We start from the raw sequence: 19,778 nt of genomic DNA, 5'->3' as shown, positions 1-19,778 counted from the left end.
GGTAGAAAATGTTACACTTTGCGCTCCATTCAGTGTCTTCATTGTCTTCTCCTAGTATGGTTAACCTTGCACATGTTACGAATTACACTGTTGCAGCTAGCAAGAACGTCGCCTTGAGCAAACCGGATCTCATGAGAAAGTATTTACTAGGACTACACACACATATAACTCTTGGAAAAGTACAGCTTCATGTCCTTCAGGAAAACAGTGCACTGCATGTTAGAAAATACAGTTAAATATGAGGCCAGGCAGCTACGCCCAAGCCCTTGCGAAGTTAAAGCCCTTCTTGTTTAATAAAGCAACTCTTAACACATAACTCTAGTTATGATATACTAATACAATTTCAAAACATTATTGCATAATAATTCAGAATTAATAAGCCTTTTCATTAGTCTTCGTATACATTGGTAGCCACTCCCCGTGGGCACATTTCAAATGGGTGCAATATTTTCTATGTTAACACATTTTCTATGCAGCTTCATCACACAATATATTGCAGGTTTTCGTATTAATATTGCTTTTAAAAGACACACTCCAACAGCGGAGTAGTGACAATGGCAGGGTTTAGTCGCTGCTTCATTGCACACATTCTCTAAAGAACTCAAGTGAGTGTGTTAAGTAATTTTCTTCTAAATAAAGGGGAGTGTCCTTCACTTTGACAAGGGCAACAATAAATTAGCTGTTACAGAAGAGATGTTGACGAGTCTGAGCTGGTGGCATTCTTTTCTGTGAAGGAAGGGTGTGCTCTGGCTCCATGCATTATTAATGCCTGCCAACCATAGAACACACTGCTAGGAATTTAGCCTATGACAAATACTGCCTCGCTTTCCAAAGCCAGGAGTGTTCAACCCTAAACCTACGATCTGCGAGTCTCTTTCTCACGCTCTTCAGCACTGAGCACGTAAGCCGCTGAGCTATCATTCTCTTCCATGTAATAAGTGTGACTTGAAAGTAATGGATTGAAAGCGAGTGTGGCTAACTGAATAATTCTTATTTCCAAGGTTTGTAAATGGGCACCCTGAAACCGAACTATGGTAGATCTTCTTAGACACAGCTGTACTGGCTTGGGGTATGAAAATACATGTATTTTTAATACCTTAGATGGAATGTCTGTGTGTCTCATTAGACTGTAGAAACGAGGATAGTACCCTATTGTGAGAGGTTAACTGTATGGCCAACGCAGCCCTAGACAGTGGTTAGGAGTCACTCCCTGTTTTACAGGTTGCAGGAACACTGAGCACTTATGTTGTTGTTGCTTTGAGACATTCTAAACAATGGGGGCCCAATTAGGTGTTAACCTGCAGCAGGTTCCTCCAATGAGCAGCTAGTGAGCTACTGGTAGTTCTCCAGCTACCTGAAATTAGCTCTCCTGTGTGCAGCCCAGTCTACTAAATTAGAAACTTTTGCTAGGTCGAATTAATAGATTTACACCAAAAATGAAAGTGTGTATTTGAGATAAAAATATGGCAATTTTCAGAATACATATTCAGTATATTTAGAAGAGGCTGGATGGTGCAATGTCGGAGTGTTTACTCTGGTGAGTGAGGTGAGGTGAGGAAAGGTCGATTTTGTAATAAACCTATTTTTTAATGTGCAGTAATACTGATTTGAAGGAATCCAAATTACTTTTTTGTGGTCATGCTTTCTGTGCCATTAAAGTAGCCAACTTGATGTTTTTGATGTGAGGAGCTATTCATGCCTTACCAGAGCACGTGTTTTTATGAGTTGTGACAACGTTGTATCCGGCCAAAACATCAAACAGGTTTTATGAGTTTGGACAACTTTGGCATCACACTGACGTATATTACATTTGTATGTATGTTTGCAGTGTTTGTAGGATGTGGACAATGTTGTATAAACAACCCGCGACATGCGATTACTATCCAAACAATTGCACACCACACAATTCCACAACAAACAATCCAAATACAAACCATCTCTTTTTCGAACTTCCACTAACCATCATCTCTCCCCCACACACCCACTGCCCTTCTCATCTTCCCTCACACTTCCACTAGTCCCTCTCATCTTGCAATTCCACCTTCCCCTCTCATCCCTACCTCACACTCCATCTCCTATCTATACTACCGGCTTACACTTGCTACCTTCCTTAACCTCCTCGTGCTGTGCACTGGTCCACCTCACCCCCACCCCCCAGTGTGCCCCTCCCACTCTTTCTTTCGCTCTCTCTCATACTCTTTCTCACACCTCTCTCTCGCTTTCTCATGCTCTCTTCCCACCTCTCTCATATTGGTTCACTTCAGTTCCTCAAGCAATTTCTTTCCTGTGCCTTTTCAAGATTTCTGTCCCTCAAACCCACACTCTCCTCCTCTTCTTGGGTTGTCTTCTGAGTACACACCATCTTTATGCTTCTGTGGCCTGCTCTCCCCTTCTTTATCTTTCTCACACACTCTTTGTGCTCCTCTCTCACCCCATCTATTCACCATGCCATATAATTCCAATACACAAATACACTACACATCACGCAATTCCACCTATTTCAATTCCGCAACTAGCAATTCCAATTCAATCCACATAATTATACTCCACACCACATACATCCACTCCACTCCAAACTAAAACACTTAGGTAAAAGACATTGCCATTTACAAGGCTCTAACGCTCGCAAATGCAAGTCCGATTGCATTGCAATTCCTTGTTTAAGACAGTGTAGCGTGTTCCGTTGCATGCACTGCGATTTATACCTGTAAATAAAAAATAATGATCTGCTTTGTCTTTTTAAGCCCCAGGATGGGTATCGTATTGTTCAACACTTGCAGTACATTGGTTGGCCAGCATATAGGGACACCCCGCCCTCCAAACGTTCCATTCTCAAGGTGGTCCGAAGGCTTGAAAAGTGGCAGGAGCAGTACGACGGACGAGATGCACGCACTGTAGTCCACTGCTTGTGAGTATGCTTAAGACAGTTGAAATTGTTGCCGTTTGTTAATGTGTTTTTTTTAAAACTGTGTCACCAACCCGTGATGGCAGGAAAAATTGGTAGCTGGCTGTTTTACATGCAAGTACCACCTGGAAAGACGCGTATTTTTACTGCTATCAATGGCACGAGCCTCATGTTGAAATATATTGATATTAAATTGCACCCAGTCATGATGCAGTGGATAGTCACTGCCATGTTATAACTAAACTTTGCAGAAACCTTTTTTGATACGTTTTCGTTATTACAAAACAAAGGCAATACTAAAGACACATATCAACTTATGAACCCGCAGACAAAGTCAGTGGATACGAGGGAAAGGGGCCCCATATATCTTTTGTCTGATTGCTTGTGGTAGTTCTTGAGCATATAGATCGAGTTGCTTCCTGCAGTATATCATATTTTCTAGCATTTTGCCCGAATTTGGGGGCTAGTTCTTTCCCTCACTGGATGGCCACTCGCATATTTGCTAGCAACAGTGCGGTCGGCCAGCTGTAGTGGCTTAATTTAACCAAGGAGATACATGTGCAGAGTGCATGCCACCTCCTCCATCGCCATTGCTGATAGGGCCCGAGTTACTTGGACCCAGAAGTGGTATACGTGGGTGCATGACCAGGTTAAGTGTAGGAAGTCGGCCTCTGTGTCATAGCATCTGGCACATGCAGTGTCTACAGTATACGGAACCCATACTCGTACAGTTGCAGAGGAGTGTAGTATTCTTGGTGAAGGTACTTAAAGTGAATAATTCTTAGATTGCAGCAAAACTCCCATTCTACCAATGTAAGCGGGGTCTCCAATAGGGTGTTCTATTTCTCCAATGTGGTGTTAGAAACTAATGGTCTATCTGCCTGTGAGACATAAAACCTGGTGGTAAGGTTAACTATACAGAAACGTTATTTTATTAACTGAGACAAACTCATTTTCTGACAAACTATAACTTGGGAGTATGCTTGGAACAAAGGTACAGGGACAAAGACTTCTGAACCACTACTCTTCATCTTTACACACCATTTTGTTAATTGAAAGTTATCCTTCAGGGAACACATCAAATGGCTGAAGAGAGAAAATGACATCTGAGCCCAAATTAGCAGCCAGTTGATTGATTGATGCCGAAAGTTTTTAAAAGGACCAAGCAAACCTAACTATAGCCACCAGTCATCCAAAAAAGACTAGTGGGACCCACCAGATGGAAAGTCACCAGAGAAACAAAGCTGTAGATGCCCAAGAGGAGGGTGATTGTGCCAGTGTCCAAACATATCATTTATAGGGCTAAACATGGCTGCTTTTTCGATGGTGTGACTGGTGTAGCCACAACAGTGGTTGGGTGGAGCTGTGTTTAGAAATAACGTATGGTTTTAAAATCACCTGCTGCAGAGTTCCTTGTGTGTCCAGCAGTAACCAGGCAGCAAAATGTCAAGATAACTCTGATGATTAATGTTCCTGCTGGAGAGATATCAGAGTCGTAGTTTGATTTCTCCCAAAGTATCGCAAGGGTTAATGTGCCTGCTACATAGACTGAGTACCATGCAGATAACAGAACTGTAGTTTATGTGCATTGTTCAGTGGGTTACTGCTTTTGTCACAGAGATCCTTTTTTATACAGCAATTCATAAATTACATTCCTAATATAGAACAGTGGCTTATGAACTGGCATCAGATTTAAATGCAAGCTGCATAAAATAGGTTATCATGTTATGTTTTTTCCCTAGTCTTCCATTATGTATTCCTAATATCACTAAAAAGGGTTAATTTGGGTAGATATACATTCTCACAGAGTTTCACTCCATTGAATTCCACATATTTACATGAAAACTCTGTGAAATTTTGTGGTGCTCTGTGAACGGGCAGAGTTAGGCACATTGCGCTGATTTTTAGTGCCAGGAGTTTGTTCCATCCTGCAAAATTAGCACAACCTGCACCATGTGGTGCACCAGAGGGCGCTGCTGCTCGAGTTGCTTTTGGGGCTGCTCGGAAAGCTTTTCTACTCGAGTAGCAGCTTTCTGACCATGAAAGTTTGGGACCGCCCACAACCTCCCACATTAGGAAAATATCGCCAGGTGCTCTCCTAGCGACTGAAAATCTTACCACTGGCGAGCCGCACACACAAAAAAAACTGTGTCGCAGCAGTTGGCTGAATTTGGCCAGTACTCCGTGTTACATGTGTAACATAGAGTGAGCAAAACTCTGCCAACTCCTCCAGTGGGGCAGGATTTATTGCCCACCCCTAATTCTTATTAGTAAAATTAACTCCAACCGGTGCTTTAAAACAAATGAAATGTAGGTGAGAGAAGGATTATGGAGATATGAGAGGCACTCTATAGGAGGTACTCAGGGAATCCGTGGAGGGGGGTCAATGGAAGGGGAGGCGTCAAAAAATATTGTAGCACTGGGCGTCACCAGAACCAAAGCCAGTACTGGAGCTAAGCAAAGCATAGTTAAATCATTACACAAACAAGAACAAAAGAATAACTTGGGTGTGAATGATTGACTAACTAGTGCTATTTAAGACAGCTGCAGTTTCCATATTCAGATGTTCACCTAAAACTGGCTTTTATGATCTTGATTTTAGTAGTAATCAATCTAGTAGATACCATGTCAGACCCAAAGGAATGTGGGCATCTAACATTTGTAAATATGCTCATTCAAAAGGCTTCCCTACTAATTTTAGCATGAACAAGGTTCACTGAGCACTCTGCAATATGAATATTCCAACCTACTAGTTAGTGCCTACACTAGCCAGCCCCAGAGCAAACTGAAGGGACTTCATGGTGACATGTCATATTGTCCTACAAAACATGCCACTTATGTGACATAACTTATCATAGGATGTGTGTATGCGTAGCCAGCTTATAGTTCATGTAAGGGAGGTTATGCCTTTTAAGACACTTTTTCTGTGACTGAAAGTTTATTGGCCACCTCAGAAGCTTCTGTAAATTAACCTTTTGTCATGCATTAAAATGATAAAAAATGCTTGCTAAACCTGGGGTGCTGGTTGTGGTGACTTTGTAATGACGGAGCTAGGTTTGAAGATGGTGCAGGTTGGTAAGGGGAGCAAATAGAGTTCCATCGGGGTGGAGGTGATCTCATCATATTTCTGCAGGCCCTGGATGAGATGTACAATGGCCTGTAGGTTGCCCCTAAGCATTGTAAGTGTGGAGTCCGGGTGGTCCTTGAGTGTGGCATTACCAACATCCAGATGCAAGAGTACAAGGGCTTGAACTGCAATTCTGGAGTAGTTTTCTAAATAAAAACGGTTTGGATTTCTTTAGAAGAGAGAACTGGAACTAGGGCATCTTTGTTTTTTTGGCAACATATCCCTTGAGGGAGAGGTTGGTGTCTAGGGTGAATCCAAGTGATTTAGCATTCAGTGAGAGCTGGGTTTCCAAACCATCAAGGTTAATATCACAGAGCCAAGTTTTTAATGTATCTTGTTTTTGTTCTTGGCAATTAATAGAAGTTCTGTCAGTAGTTTACCATCATTATATTACACAGGAATGGTGGTGGGCGCAGCGGAACCTTCTGCGCCATCTACAGCGTCTGTGAGATGATCCAACAGCAAAACATCATTGATGTGTTCCACACAGTGAAGACGCTAAGAAATAACAAATCCAACATGGTGGAATCCCTGGTAAGACTTTTGAAACAAACAGCACACAAGCCTTACCCTCTGATCCCCAGTTTATTTATCTTTCCAGTTTATTTATATTTCCACAATTCAACAAAAACTACAGCTTATGGTATTAAGTGTCACACACATGAAAGGAGATTGACCGTGTATGTGCGAAGGTGTTTAACTTAAGACAACCTTGCTACTTTACTTTGTCTAGTGTCCTTCCTTGATCTCACAAAGATTGTTTTTGCTGGGAAGGACAATCTAATTACAGGAAGACACAAGGAGTACACAAAAACTATTGATTTGTAGTACAGAAAACAGCTTAGAGTGCTATGTCGAATGACTAAAATTCAAGCACTGTTTGTTTTCAAGGAATCATCAACATATTTTATTCTAATATATACAATAGGGAGGTCCACAAATTGCAATCAATATCTCAGCGCCAGAAAATACCCCAGAATAAAATTTCCAGAGAGTGTAACACAACTCTATCGATGCTTATGATGAGCAGTTCCTTCCTTAGAACTATATTGTGGCTAAAACGTAGGAGACCACCTGCAATTGTTTAAAGTAGTCATCTTTGCCAGACTCCGTAGTATAGCAACATCAAGGCTCAGTGAATAAAAAGGCCAATAAGTCTATTGGGCCAAATAATATGAAGATAGACAGTTAAAGACCAGCAAAATATATCCTAAATAAAAGGTGACCAAAGAGCATGTGGTGACATTATCTGACGTTGCAGAGGCGTCCCAAGGAGTACAATCGGTGGTTGTTTCCATACATGTGAAGCACACGGTGTTTCACAAAACGTATAACTCATGGCGATGTCAGACTTTCTTCTGCCAAAATATTGTCAGAAATACACACAGTTCTCGACTCTATATAGTGCGGTGTATGTGGGTTGCACCCATTTACAAGTGGAAATTTCAACATTGCTTGATCTGAGCATATTGGAATTCTTTTTTGGGATGATAACAAGAAAACATAAACAGGATGTTATAAGAATTCCCATGATTTATTGGGCGCCCAGTTGCATTCTAGTGAGAGCCTTAACCAGTACTGCAATAGGAATGTGAGCATAACACTGCCAATGAATAGTGCTAGTAGACACAGATATATTTGGAAAGCGCTACTAGATCTTGCAGTAAAACTCACCTACTGACATTCTGAGACAAATCACAGGCCTTTTAATTATATTTGGCACCAAAGAAATGTTGGGTTCCCAGAGTTAAGGACCTGGTATTGATATGCCGGGGACTGATAATTATTAGTGACATAACATGGATTTAAAGAGTAAAGCAAAAATGTGCAGTTAGAGCAAGTCAGGAATTCTTCTTAATTACCCTGACCTATCCTGCTCCGTTTGTTCAATAATGCAACTGTGCAAACTTACCTTTAGGGAATAAAGCAGGATGTTGAAGGCTGGTGCAGATGCTGGAAAAAAACAAGCAACATTGGCCCATATTTATACTTTTTTTGAGCCGCATTAGTGTCATTTTTTTAATGCAAAAGCGGCGCAACCTTTCAAAAATATAATTGTATTTTGTACGTTTGTGCCTCTTTTGCATCAAAAAGTGACACAAATGCGGTGCACAAAGAGTATAAATATGTGCCTATAAATGTTATTTGTAAGCTTGCACCGCTTTTGTGTTGAAAAATGACGCAAATGCGGCGCTCAAAAAGTATAAATATGGGCCATTGTTTTTAGGAATTTTTTACTGACCTTAGTCTGTTTCTGTAAGAACGGATGGGGGCCTATGTCTGTATTCTGGAGCCGCTCTTGCTGAAGATTGCATTATCCTGTCAAACTGGCACAACAACTCACAGCTTGGCAGTGCTGAGGGCCTGAGGCTGTGTTGCATATTCATTTTCAGTCCTGTGGGAGCAAAACTGCACCCTGCCATTTGTGACATCCAACATTTAGAAAACTCAACATTTTCCTTAGATGGGTCTCCCACTGTAAGAAATTGCACAAAAAGCAACTTTCCCAAAATTATTTTAACAGAGTAGCAAAAACATGTAACTGAGACCATTCAATAATTAAGTTCTGGATCAGGAAAAAGTTAAAGGGTTTTATTACAAACATCTCAAGATCGAGCAACCCTGAATAAAAGTCATAAAGGCTTAAATGGAGAGTTATACAGTATATTGAAAAATCAGAAATAATTTTAAGTTAAGTCCCAATTGAGCAGCATATTTAGAATACTCAGAGAGCATCCCTATAAGCACAGAGGAAAGCTCACAAATCCTCAGAAAAATCTGGTTCACACAAAGAAACAAGGGGTATATATATATATATATATATATATATATATATATATATATATATATATTATATGTATATATATATATATTTATATATATATATATATATATAGAGAGAGAGAGAGACATACATATATATATATATATTATATAAACATATATTTTATATATCACTTCACACAAATTAACCGGACCCATCTACGCAGCAGAACTACAGCAGAAAGACCTTGGAAGTTGCAGTATATCAGAAACACTATAAAATTCATTGAAAGCTTTGTATTCATAACTGTAGGAATAAACAATTAAATCAGCTGTCTTCACTCTGTGGAGCTTGTGAGGGGAGTGGATACATTGCGGATCAGGATTGTGGGGGAGGGATGAATTCAGGAATGAATGACACAAACAGCATCCATTTTATCCAAAATGATGTTTAACTAAATTATATTGAAAAACACACATATACTTCACAAGAAATTTATTTGAACTGTAATCAATTTAACTCACCATTTGCATATTGGATGCAGCATACAATTATTTCTATTTAATATTATTTATTGCACAAAAATAAATTTTTAAAAACACTTGCACAATCACAAATCTTTTGAATTTGTGTTCTGTCGGCTCCACAGAATTTTAGTGAAAAACATATTTGTACCACTAAAATCTGAGTGAGTGGAAACAGAATTGTTGGGATTTTCCATGTAGAATCTGCATTTCAGGACAAAAGATAAAATGTTAGCAATACTTTTCTTGTGTTTCAGGATTGAATTTCGACCTAACAACAGTGTTAACAATGTGTGCTTAACGTTTTCCAGCTCCACTGGAATTAAGGCCCAGTTTTACAAGAATCTGACATTCAGTAATGATTCGCCAGATTTCTTGCGCCCCCCCCCACGCCACCTAATGGCATCATGGATGCGCCGCATTTACAAAATGGCACACCATGACGCACGTTAGGCAAACAGTGTCAACATTTTTGACACTTTTGTAACGCTTTGCTCCACTAGCGTAATTTTTTTTGACCCTAGTGGAGCATAGTGCAAATAGGCCCATTGATTTTAATGGGTGCGTCCTTTTTCACACCTGTTTTAAGCATGGTTAAAAATGACGCTAAAAATGGCGCAATGAAATCTTGTATATTTCATTTTGCCATTTGTGTGGACCTCCTAATGCCGGAATACCTCCCTTGCATACATTATGCCTGGCACAGGCATGATGTGAGGCGAGGGGTCACAAAGTGGTTAAATTCATGCATTTTTCCCTCATTGAGCCACATTAGCATGAAACAAATGACTCTAATGTGTGGGGTAAGGCGGCCCTGGGGCCTTGTAAATTTGGCCCTAAATTTCTACCAAGAAATATACATCTGGCAAATTTTTGGGGGGAAGAAAATATTCCCTTTCTGGGGCCCTACGCTGGATCCATAAATCTAGGAAATATCAAACCATAAGTATAGTCATATATAACTCTCTTCCTTTACCTTTTTCTATTATTCTAAGTAGGGAGGTAGATATGTGAGCATTGGAGGACATTTGTGGATCATTCTAGTTTCACTTCCCCAGTCAATATTCACAAAACCATGACTTACCTCAATCTAGTTTCTGCTTGAGATGTGTCTTATAAAATTTGGGAAGGGGGAGTCTTTTGTATGGGATGGTGATGTATGACATCCATATGCACACGCTATGTTCTCAAAAAAACTTGTGTTCTGATTGAGGGTGCATGTAAGTGACAGTTCAACTTGTATCCATCATTATAATTAAATTTCAAGATTGTTAGATGAATGAAAATATTTCTAATGAATTTATCGAGGAAAGGTGAGAGACTGGGAGAAGGCGATGCCTAGGATGGTTATGTGGTTTCACAGATCTGATATTTAAGGCTGATACCTAATTGCCCAACTGGATATGATATAAGTATTAAAGGAGGAGAGGGTGGTAAATGATGGCCTCAGGGTGGGAGTTGTGTGAATTCTAGTCTAGAAATGTGATAGGAACTTTTTGGTGGTTTTGTGGTTTTCTTCTTTTTTCGTTTCTTTAATGAAAAGAAGCTCCTTTATGGATAATGTTTTCGGGTCAAGGTAAATGATATACTAACAATCGCCTATTAGAATGTGACTGTATCAGCTCGTGATACCTATACTTTGCTATTACTACTGTCTAACGTGGCATGAAATAGGATAATGTTTGTGACTGATTTACTTTTGCATACAAGAAATGTTAAGGAACTATTTAAATATTTATATATATATTAATACTGCTTTTCTCTATTTATCTCCCTTTTCTCCTTTCATTTTACTTCCTGCACCCCCTCTTATTTGCTTTAAATTTCCTTACTTTGCTAAATGCACCTGTTTCTCGTCTGTCCTTTTATCTGTGGTCCTTTTTTCTGCACCTTCTCCTTGATTGCGCAATCCTCTTGTTTTTCATTGCATTCTGAATTCTGTCTTTTTCCTCATTCACATTACCACCTTCCTTGTACATGCCCCTCCTGTCTGTGCCCCTTCATTTTAACTCTAAATTTTCTCTCACATGGTTTACCCATTGTTTGGATTCCCTCCTCTGTCTCGCCTCTTCTGCACCACCACTATCTCCTCTACTCCACACACTGTCACCAACGCACTCCCACCTCTTTCTGCCATGCCCCTACAATCCTCTTTCTTCATCCATCTTCCCACTTTCTCGTCTGGATTCTCCCTAACGACCTCTTGTACCATACCTCCCATTCCTCACCTCCCTCCTGTTTCTATCTTGTCCCCATGCCTTCAATTTTTCTCTATTTACCCCTCCTTTTCTCTTCTACATTCTTTGTCTTTAGGAGCAGTATAAATTTGTTTATGAAGTGGCGCTGGAATATTTGAGTTCCTTCTAACCTGGAGACTTCACGTCAGTTCCTCCCAGCCTCCCGTGTAATTTGGCACTTTTAGAACAAAGAAGAGAAATTACCAGGTTTTACCACAAACTGTGGAGACATTTTAAGCCATGATGTAGGATCTGTGTCAGATGCAGATTTCTTCTTATTGGAGGAACACGACTGAGGTGCTAAATCCACCAGAAAGATGAGAGAACGGAGTGCTGACAAATTTCCTGTCGGATTCAATAATAATGTTCAGCCACTCATTATTCAGTTCATTGTTTTTTCTCTGTTTGTGTGAAAAGGTGGAGGGAGAATTTAAGACTGGTATTTTCACTCCACCAAATTACTGGTTTTGTTTTTAAAAGAGAAGAAAGGGGAGGATCAACACCTACCTCGAGCATTTGTTAGTTTCATATCTGAACTCTTGACAAAGAGAAGTCTCACAAACAGAGGCCATAGGGCGTGTGAAGTTGATCAATACACTTATGCGTTATGTTGTGCTTCAGTCAGCTGCCACACATGAGCAGAAAAAGTTCTGTCAAGGATCCTTGTAGACATTCCTCAATGCGTGCTTGAGCTGAACTTGTCTGACCGGGGGCAATTTTATATGTGAAAAAACTGTAATGGGGTATTTGGCCTAAAGGAAAGGTGTTCGGGCCGGCAACCAATCAGCAAGTTCACAAGTTCTCACAGAATTGTTTTTAACTAAAGAATGTTTTTTTTTTTTTTCTGGTGCAAGCTGAGTGTCTATTGACAGGGGCTCGCTGATAAGTTATATGACTTTTGACCTTTAAATCTCGAGAAAGAGGAGGTTTCCAGTAACATCCTAGACAAGTCATCCTTCGGATCAAGATAGTGGGTCATCCACAAGTTTTCATTTGGGGGAGGGTCGTCTGGCAGAACCGGAGGTTCCAGTGAGAAAGTCCCGTACGTTAACAGAGCAATGGCCTTCCATATTGCAAGCCAAACTTAAGGAGATCTCAAGATGGAAGAGTTTTTTTGGAGGGGTCAATAGGTTTTGGATTGTGAGAGCTTCAAGAGTGTGGACGTGGTAAAGGTACTCTTGCCAGCTTGCTCCTAGACTTTCCTCTGAACCAAGTCTCCTATGAAATTATTTTAAAACACTTCTCCTAATCACCGGAATCTACAGGAGGCTGGAGAGAGATGAAACCAACAGGTTCCAACCTGGCATTGTTTGCATACTCGCCTGTTATTGCTCATCTTTCAACACCTGACTGATCAATCATACTTGGTGATGCTAAGCCTTCCTTTTAACTTCAATCATAAATGCAGAGCACACCTTCACCTTTGTTCGCTGTTCTTGGCTTCATCACAATATCTTGTTCTTGTTCTGTTCCTTTTCTCTTTTCTGGAGTAAATTCTCAATACAGGGCTAGAAAAAATATTTTGTTTAATACTGTTCAAAAGTCGGAGGTAAGAAGGATTTCAAACAAGCATCGTGATTTAGGATGCATGTGTCTAAGGTTAAAAGCAGACAACCTTGGCTTGGTTACCCATCACATACGTTCTTGCTCGTAATGTCTATTTTTCGTCTTTTTCACTGCACACTTTATATTGATATACATTATTTTAATATCCCACATGTTCCCCAACGGAGGTTACTCCTAAAAAAATTGAAGTTTTACTTTTTTTCCTCTCTCGCCCACATTAACGTTTTCATATTTCCATTCTACATCGAGTGTCTCCTTACTGTCATTCGAGCTGATAACCCCTAACGCATTTTCACTTTAATGCTCTGTCTCTTTCCTACTCCACCTATCCCCTCTTTCTACCCTGTTCTTCTCACTTTTTTTCTGTGACACATTTCATGCCTATTTCATTTTTTTTTGTGTTTGTTCTATACTGTGATGCAGTGTTTCCTCGTGGCTGATATCCCTCTTTCTTATTCACTTATTCACTTGTTTCTAGTCTGATGTCCTCAACCATAGGTTCATTGTGCCAGTTTTCTTCTTTGACAACTGTACTATCTTATCTTGTTTTTCCTCGTGGCATCACACCCATCACTACTTGTCTTCCAAATACATGTTTTCATGTCAACATTTGTTTCCTAGCTTACCTTTTGATTTCTGATGTGGCTGCCTTTCTTTTTCCCTCCCTCTCTAGTTCTCCTTTTGGTCTGCCTGACTCTCTTTCTCTCTCTGCCTGCTTCTTCTGCTTTCTTTGGCTCCTTATCACTTTTGTATATCTATGTGTTCTGCCCTTTTCCTTCCCTTTCTCTCTGTTTCTCTCTCTCTTTTCATCTCACTCTCCCTTTCTCTCTCCATGATTCTCATGTTCTGCATTTTCTCTCATTTCTGTTTCCGGTTTTACATTAATTCCCCTATTCTGTTGTTTTCTCCACCTAACTTAAACCACATTTTGTCAGCATCCCCTCTTTCGCTACCTCTCCTGCATGCTTTCTATCTTGTCCCCCGTATTTCTTATTTCATATCTCCTAAAATATCTGACGAACTATTTTAGTATCTCTCAACCTCTCTACCCTTGTGTTTTTTAACCCCATGATCTTCATCCTCCATTGTGGTTCCCGATCATTTCCGATAGCCGCTTTCTCATTTAGTATCTTTTTTCATATGCATGTTCTTTTCACTTGCTTGTATCTTTCGCTCTTAACAACTGTTCTCCCGTTCATACTCTTCTGCTTTGTCTTTTGCAAACTCACCGACCTATTTTGAATTTTAGGGTAGCCTCCTACAGCATGGCGACGGGCATCCGTCAGGGTCGATAAGCAGCAGCAGCTGCCGCTGAATTGTTGGAGCGCTCCCAGGAGATCTGTACTGCTCAGGTGTGCGGGCATAGTTTCTGCATATCTGCACAGATGCGATGTGCCTCTCCTCAGAGGACAACGAGTCCTGGCTGGAGCATATCCATCAGATGTGCCGCCTGCCGTCAGGGACCTGATTATGCATAACGACTCCGCCTGGCCCTACGACACTAAAGGTATCCAAGTGTGCCCGTCTTCCACGGAAGACTCAACGGCATCTGCTGGTGCACGGAATAGTTGGCACACATTCTCCGCTAAAGAAAGGACCAGGTGCTGAAGTGACGGATACAAGACCTAAAGCCAATGACCCGAATTTTACACAACCACCATTTGTCTCACTTCACAACACAATAATGTCCTTCACTAACAGCCGGCATACACGTTAGACCAGGTCTGGTGGCACGCTTGATAAAAAAAAAAACTTCTCCTGCGATGAATAGACAGGTCAATCAGGTTGGCTGCAAGCATGCATTTACCTCTAAAATGTAATGACCTGAGAACTGTGAACTGGGATGCATCATTAGGTGGATAACATGATGCATGAGTTTTGTCAGCAGTCCAGTGTGAGGATCAGCGGGCTGGGGAGATAGATAGCTATCAGTATTGGTAGGAAAGTGTGTCACAGAAGATTAGCAACATACGAATACTGATGCCAACAGCTCCAGTATTCGATCCCTCTTGAGAATGCTCGCAGGGTTTCTAGACTACTATAGTCTAAGGCTAAAAACGTTTAGTGAATTAGGAGAAAACAGAGACAACTAAGGCGTATTTACTTGCCATGGGGTTACTGTAGTCAAAAGAAGGCAAGTGGGTCAACAAGCTCAACTTTCTTTGATGCAGTCACTAATTTTAATCCAGATTGTCGAGGAAGGCCGTCCTTCTAGTGTATGAAATGAGCAGCTGATTGGATACTGGTTGGTTGTCAAAGTAGTCACTAATTTTGGCACAATGTACGTCCCTTTTGAGTTAAAAGCCCCTAAAATAAGTGCTTGGTTAGGAGGGGACTATGGAGTAAGGACTGTGCAATAACTTCAAATAATTGGTTCCTCCACAATGAGAACTGGAGGTTGAGTGAGGATTACTCCATACAGTGTGTTAGCCCTAGTGGCATGAACATCAATTTTAGCTTGTGAAAGATGGCCCCTCTAGCAAGTGCCTTGTCTATTCTAGGTATTAATGCAGACTTTTTTTCTTTTAAACCAAGGGGCATATTTAAGAAAAGTGGCGCTGCACGCAGTGCAGCATCACTTTTCTTGCACCTCTTACCGCCGCCTACCGGCACCATGTGTATGCCATATTTAAAATACGGCACACCATAGCTCAGGGTAGGGGGCAATAGCGTCAGGGCAATAGCGTCATATTTTTTTACGCTATTGATGTACTCTGCTGGAGTAGCGTACATAGGGGCCCATTATGAGCATAAATTAAAAGTGCTGAAAGAAATGGTGTAAGGAAATCTCTTAAATTTGCTTGCTCAATTTTATTTGCCCCCTAATGGGGGAACGCCCCCCTTGCATACCTCATGCCTGGTGCAGGCATAATGTGGTGCAAGGGTTTACAAAGTGTTGCAATGTATGCATTGCGCCACTTTGTAAAGATGGCGCTGGGAAAATGCCACCTTAACGCCACCTTAGCGTTAAAAAAAATGGAGATTTGGCGGCGCTAAGTTGGATCTAGAGGCTCTTAAATCTGCTCCCAAGCGTTTTACTTTGTCTCAAATGGAAAACTAAAAACGTCAAAGGACCAAGTATGCAATCTGTACATGCTTAATCTGGTGTAACATTTCCAAAGTTTATGCGTCACCTGATCAATAGCTCCAAAATCCAAAAGTTAGACATAAATCAAAAATAGTTTTCAGCATATATTCTACACTCATTATCGGAAGCTCATTGTGTTTGGATCGATATGTCATTGTGGTTTGTTTTTAGTGTTCTCATCTCTCTGTGTACTGTGATCTAGGTCTCATTTCAATAACTATTGCCAGGGAAGACTGCAGTGTGTGCTTCACTTATCCCTGCATGACCATATTGTGTGTCTCCATATATTTGTTTTTTTACGCATGCTGCCCGAGAGACCTCGTATACAGTCTACCTCTTTGGAGTTCTGTGAGTTGTCAGCGAGCGTCCAGTGGCACTAAACATGTATGGTTGTGACTTCCATCCGTATTTGGGAGGATGCTTTTTCCTTCCCTTTCATTCAGTGGAGTCGTACTATACTCCTTCCTACATCCTTTCTCAATCTTTGTGATTTCCCACCACCTTCACAGCTTTCTCTGTGGGGTCATCTGCTTCAGCCACCTTGCCTAGCGATTGTTGCATCTCCCACATATTTGGGTGACCAACTCTAATAAATAATTTTATTGTATAGAGATCTGGTCGCCCAGTAATTTATCCCTGTTCCAACAAAACGTTTATCAATGTGCTATTTAGGACCCTGCTACTCATTTATAAGCTGGGATATCTTACTTTCTTTTTTTGTTTTGATTCGCCATTTAGTAAAAAATAAGGGTTATGTTGCTTATAGTGGCCAAAATACAAACATTATTTAGGCATTGAAAGGCTAAAACTAAAAAATAGCGAACTTGTTCACTATGAAATATGTAGCTAAATGCCTACACAAAATGCGAACATTGATTATTACATTTTTGTTGCTGACCTTTATTATTGACTTGTGTTGTTTACTTATGTTATTAGCATTTACTTAATCACCTGGAACACAACTTATTCATTGAACAAATGTCACCAGCCAAAGATATCTAGACTAAAGTGTACGTGAAAATGACATAGGAAATACCTATGGTGTTGCCTGTTATCCCATGACTGCCATGAGTCACTGTGGAGGAGCAAAACTTGTCACCCGGTTCCAGACTTCTCTCTCTGGGCCCTGAGAGCACTGGAACACATTCAGCACTACTAGGAACACCTTCAGCATCACTATACATCTATTGTTTAGGGCACGTTTCTGCCCCATTCCACATGTCTGTACCACTTTATCATGTCTCTAGCCCCTCTTTTGGACAAGCCAGTAACAAAATAAACTATGCACATTAATATGTTACTTTATCCTATTCTTTTTGTTTTGCTTTCTCTTGCTTGTACCTTTTTTCATCACTCACGTCTCTCTGCGCCTATGTGACTGCTGCCTTCTGCCAGATCTGCAGTCTCCTCTCAGTCATAGCCAAACATGTAGCGCTCCTAGATTGCTGTATGCAGCTTGACGTGACCATGTACTGGATCCCTCTTCCTGCTCTTCAGAACTTGTCAGTGGAGCAGGCCAAGACCTTGCCCCAATTCTTCTGACTGCACATTTGGGTTTTATTTTCTGCTTCTTCTTTCATAGCCATTATTTATAGGCTCTCTCAGTGGACGACTCAATGTCATATACCTCCATTTGAAGACTCTTGATGGCTGTATGTATTTGCTATGAAGAAAAGCACCTAGAAACAGAAAACAGCCCCTAACAAAGGACAGGCAGTGACCATACACATAAAGAGAAATGTGCAGCTTATATTTAGTCCAACATGTACAACAAAAACACAGACATAAACGTGGCTATAAAGATGGTCCAATTGTCTTTAACATATACTGATGCGCCAGCCATGACGCTTTAGGCATCTCAGACACAAATGCAGAGGTACTTGCTTGACATGCTGTATTGTGCCTTTCGTTGCACTCAGTTGGTCTTTTTGCAGGTCTCCAAGTTAGTTGGGGAAGCTATCCTTGCCCTGTGTAGGTATTTTACCTAGGAACACTGGGGAAATGTAGGACTCACATTTATGTACCCTAAGCCCTGGTTTAATTAGTAATTAGTGAGTTCAACATGTTGGCATGCAGCCTATATGGTGTAATCACTTGTGCGGTTACCTTTGGAGAGCCCCAAACAGAGCACTATGTATGTCCTCAACCTCTATGAAAGATATAAAACTGTATAAATCAATACACTTTGGAAGAGAGGCGAGAATGAGGAGAAATTATATAATGTTCAGTACAGCATCTGTATAAATACCGTACAAAAGGTAAATATAAATGAAGAGATGCAGTTCTAAAATAAGGAGCAACGGGGTAAGAAGTGTCATTGACAAGCCTAAAAGAAGCATAACTCAGTTTGAAAAGAATATAGCACACATGGGAGAAGCCCCTGTGGGGTCAAATCAGTGTGAGAACAAAGTCAGTCCCACAACCTACTATCACATCACATTTGCATATAGTGAGATAGCTCTAGCTGTCCTTGTCTACTCTATATATGTTGATTGCCAAAAATTTGCAAAGTAAAGGGCATGCATGTTGCCACATACTAAAGGGTGGCCCGTGGTGTGCTCCTTTTTGGTCACCAAGAATGTGGGACTACAGCAAGCCTTTTCCTGAATCAGTAGAAATAGAAACAAGATGTACTATGGACATATTAATCTGTTGAGATTGGATGTTCGTACCTCTGCCTCTGTAGGAACTACTGTAAATTCGGTCTGAGCAGAAATTGCCATGCATACATTTTTCAGTGGGAGCTAGTTTATACGCGGTCTTCAGGGCAAACTAGTATAAGCGCGTACTTCAAAGATAATTATTTTTGCACATAATTTAGAAGGAAGATGGATTTAGATGTATTTCAACCGGAAATCTTGTGTGTAAATTGGAGAGATCAGGCTATTATTAGAGTTGCTTATACAGATTTTCTGGGGCTTGGGGACGATTGGTACATTAAGTTGCATGCATTTTATTTACTTGGCAAATATACATATTTTGTGGGGAATAATGAAGGTAAAGATCGGTATGCAGTCCTACTCAATGTACACATATCAAGTTGTAATTCAACATTTTGGTCCACACATTCCAATTTCCCAATCAGAATTCTGTGCAACTTTCAAGCAAATTTGTCTGGGTAGGAAAGCTTCAAGTTGCTAAAGAAATTATGGATGGTTTTCTAGATTTCCTTTAAAAAAAGCTTGCATTTCTGCATTACAATTCAATGATACATGCCCATGTTCTTGAACACACCACAGGCCTGATTCATGAAAAGTGGCGCTACACCTAGGGCAGTGCCACTTTACTAGTGCGTCTTGGCACCCCCCTTACGCCACCATGGGTGCACTGTATTTAATATATGCCGCACCATGGGGGTAGATTGGGTATTAGCATCATAATTTTTGACACTAGTTCGGCACTTGGCAGGATTAGCATAAAAAATGATGACGCTAATCCTGCAAAGGACCCAGAGTCCCATTGAAAACAATGGTGCTCCTTGTTTTAACACCTGCTCTGACCAGGCATTAAAAGTGAAAAAAGAAATTGCAAAGAAATCTCTTAGATTTTTTTCCTCCATTTTTTCGC

The 19,778-nt window shown here is 40.6% G+C and overlaps 1 protein-coding gene across 1 annotated transcript in view; it reads left to right on the top strand.

Moving 5' to 3' along the window:
* PTPRT (protein tyrosine phosphatase receptor type T) overlaps positions 1-13,116 on the top strand; it is a 1,804,620-nt gene extending 1,791,504 nt beyond the window's left edge. Inside the window, exons 32-34 of the mRNA XM_069243772.1 lie at positions 2,745-2,908; positions 6,431-6,566; positions 11,634-13,116. Coding sequence (XP_069099873.1) covers positions 2,745-2,908; positions 6,431-6,566; positions 11,634-11,687 — 354 coding nt within the window. The 3' untranslated portion in view covers positions 11,688-13,116. The remainder of the gene's footprint in view (positions 1-2,744; positions 2,909-6,430; positions 6,567-11,633) is intronic.
* Positions 13,117-19,778: the final 6,662 nt, after the last annotated feature.

The sequence above is a fragment of the Pleurodeles waltl genome, chromosome 7 (genome assembly GCF_031143425.1).
Source record: "Pleurodeles waltl isolate 20211129_DDA chromosome 7, aPleWal1.hap1.20221129, whole genome shotgun sequence".
In the NCBI taxonomy this organism is placed as follows: Eukaryota; Metazoa; Chordata; class Amphibia; order Caudata; family Salamandridae; genus Pleurodeles; species Pleurodeles waltl.
The sequence above is the reverse complement of the archived record's forward strand: the minus strand, read 5'-3'. Positions and strand labels throughout refer to the sequence as shown.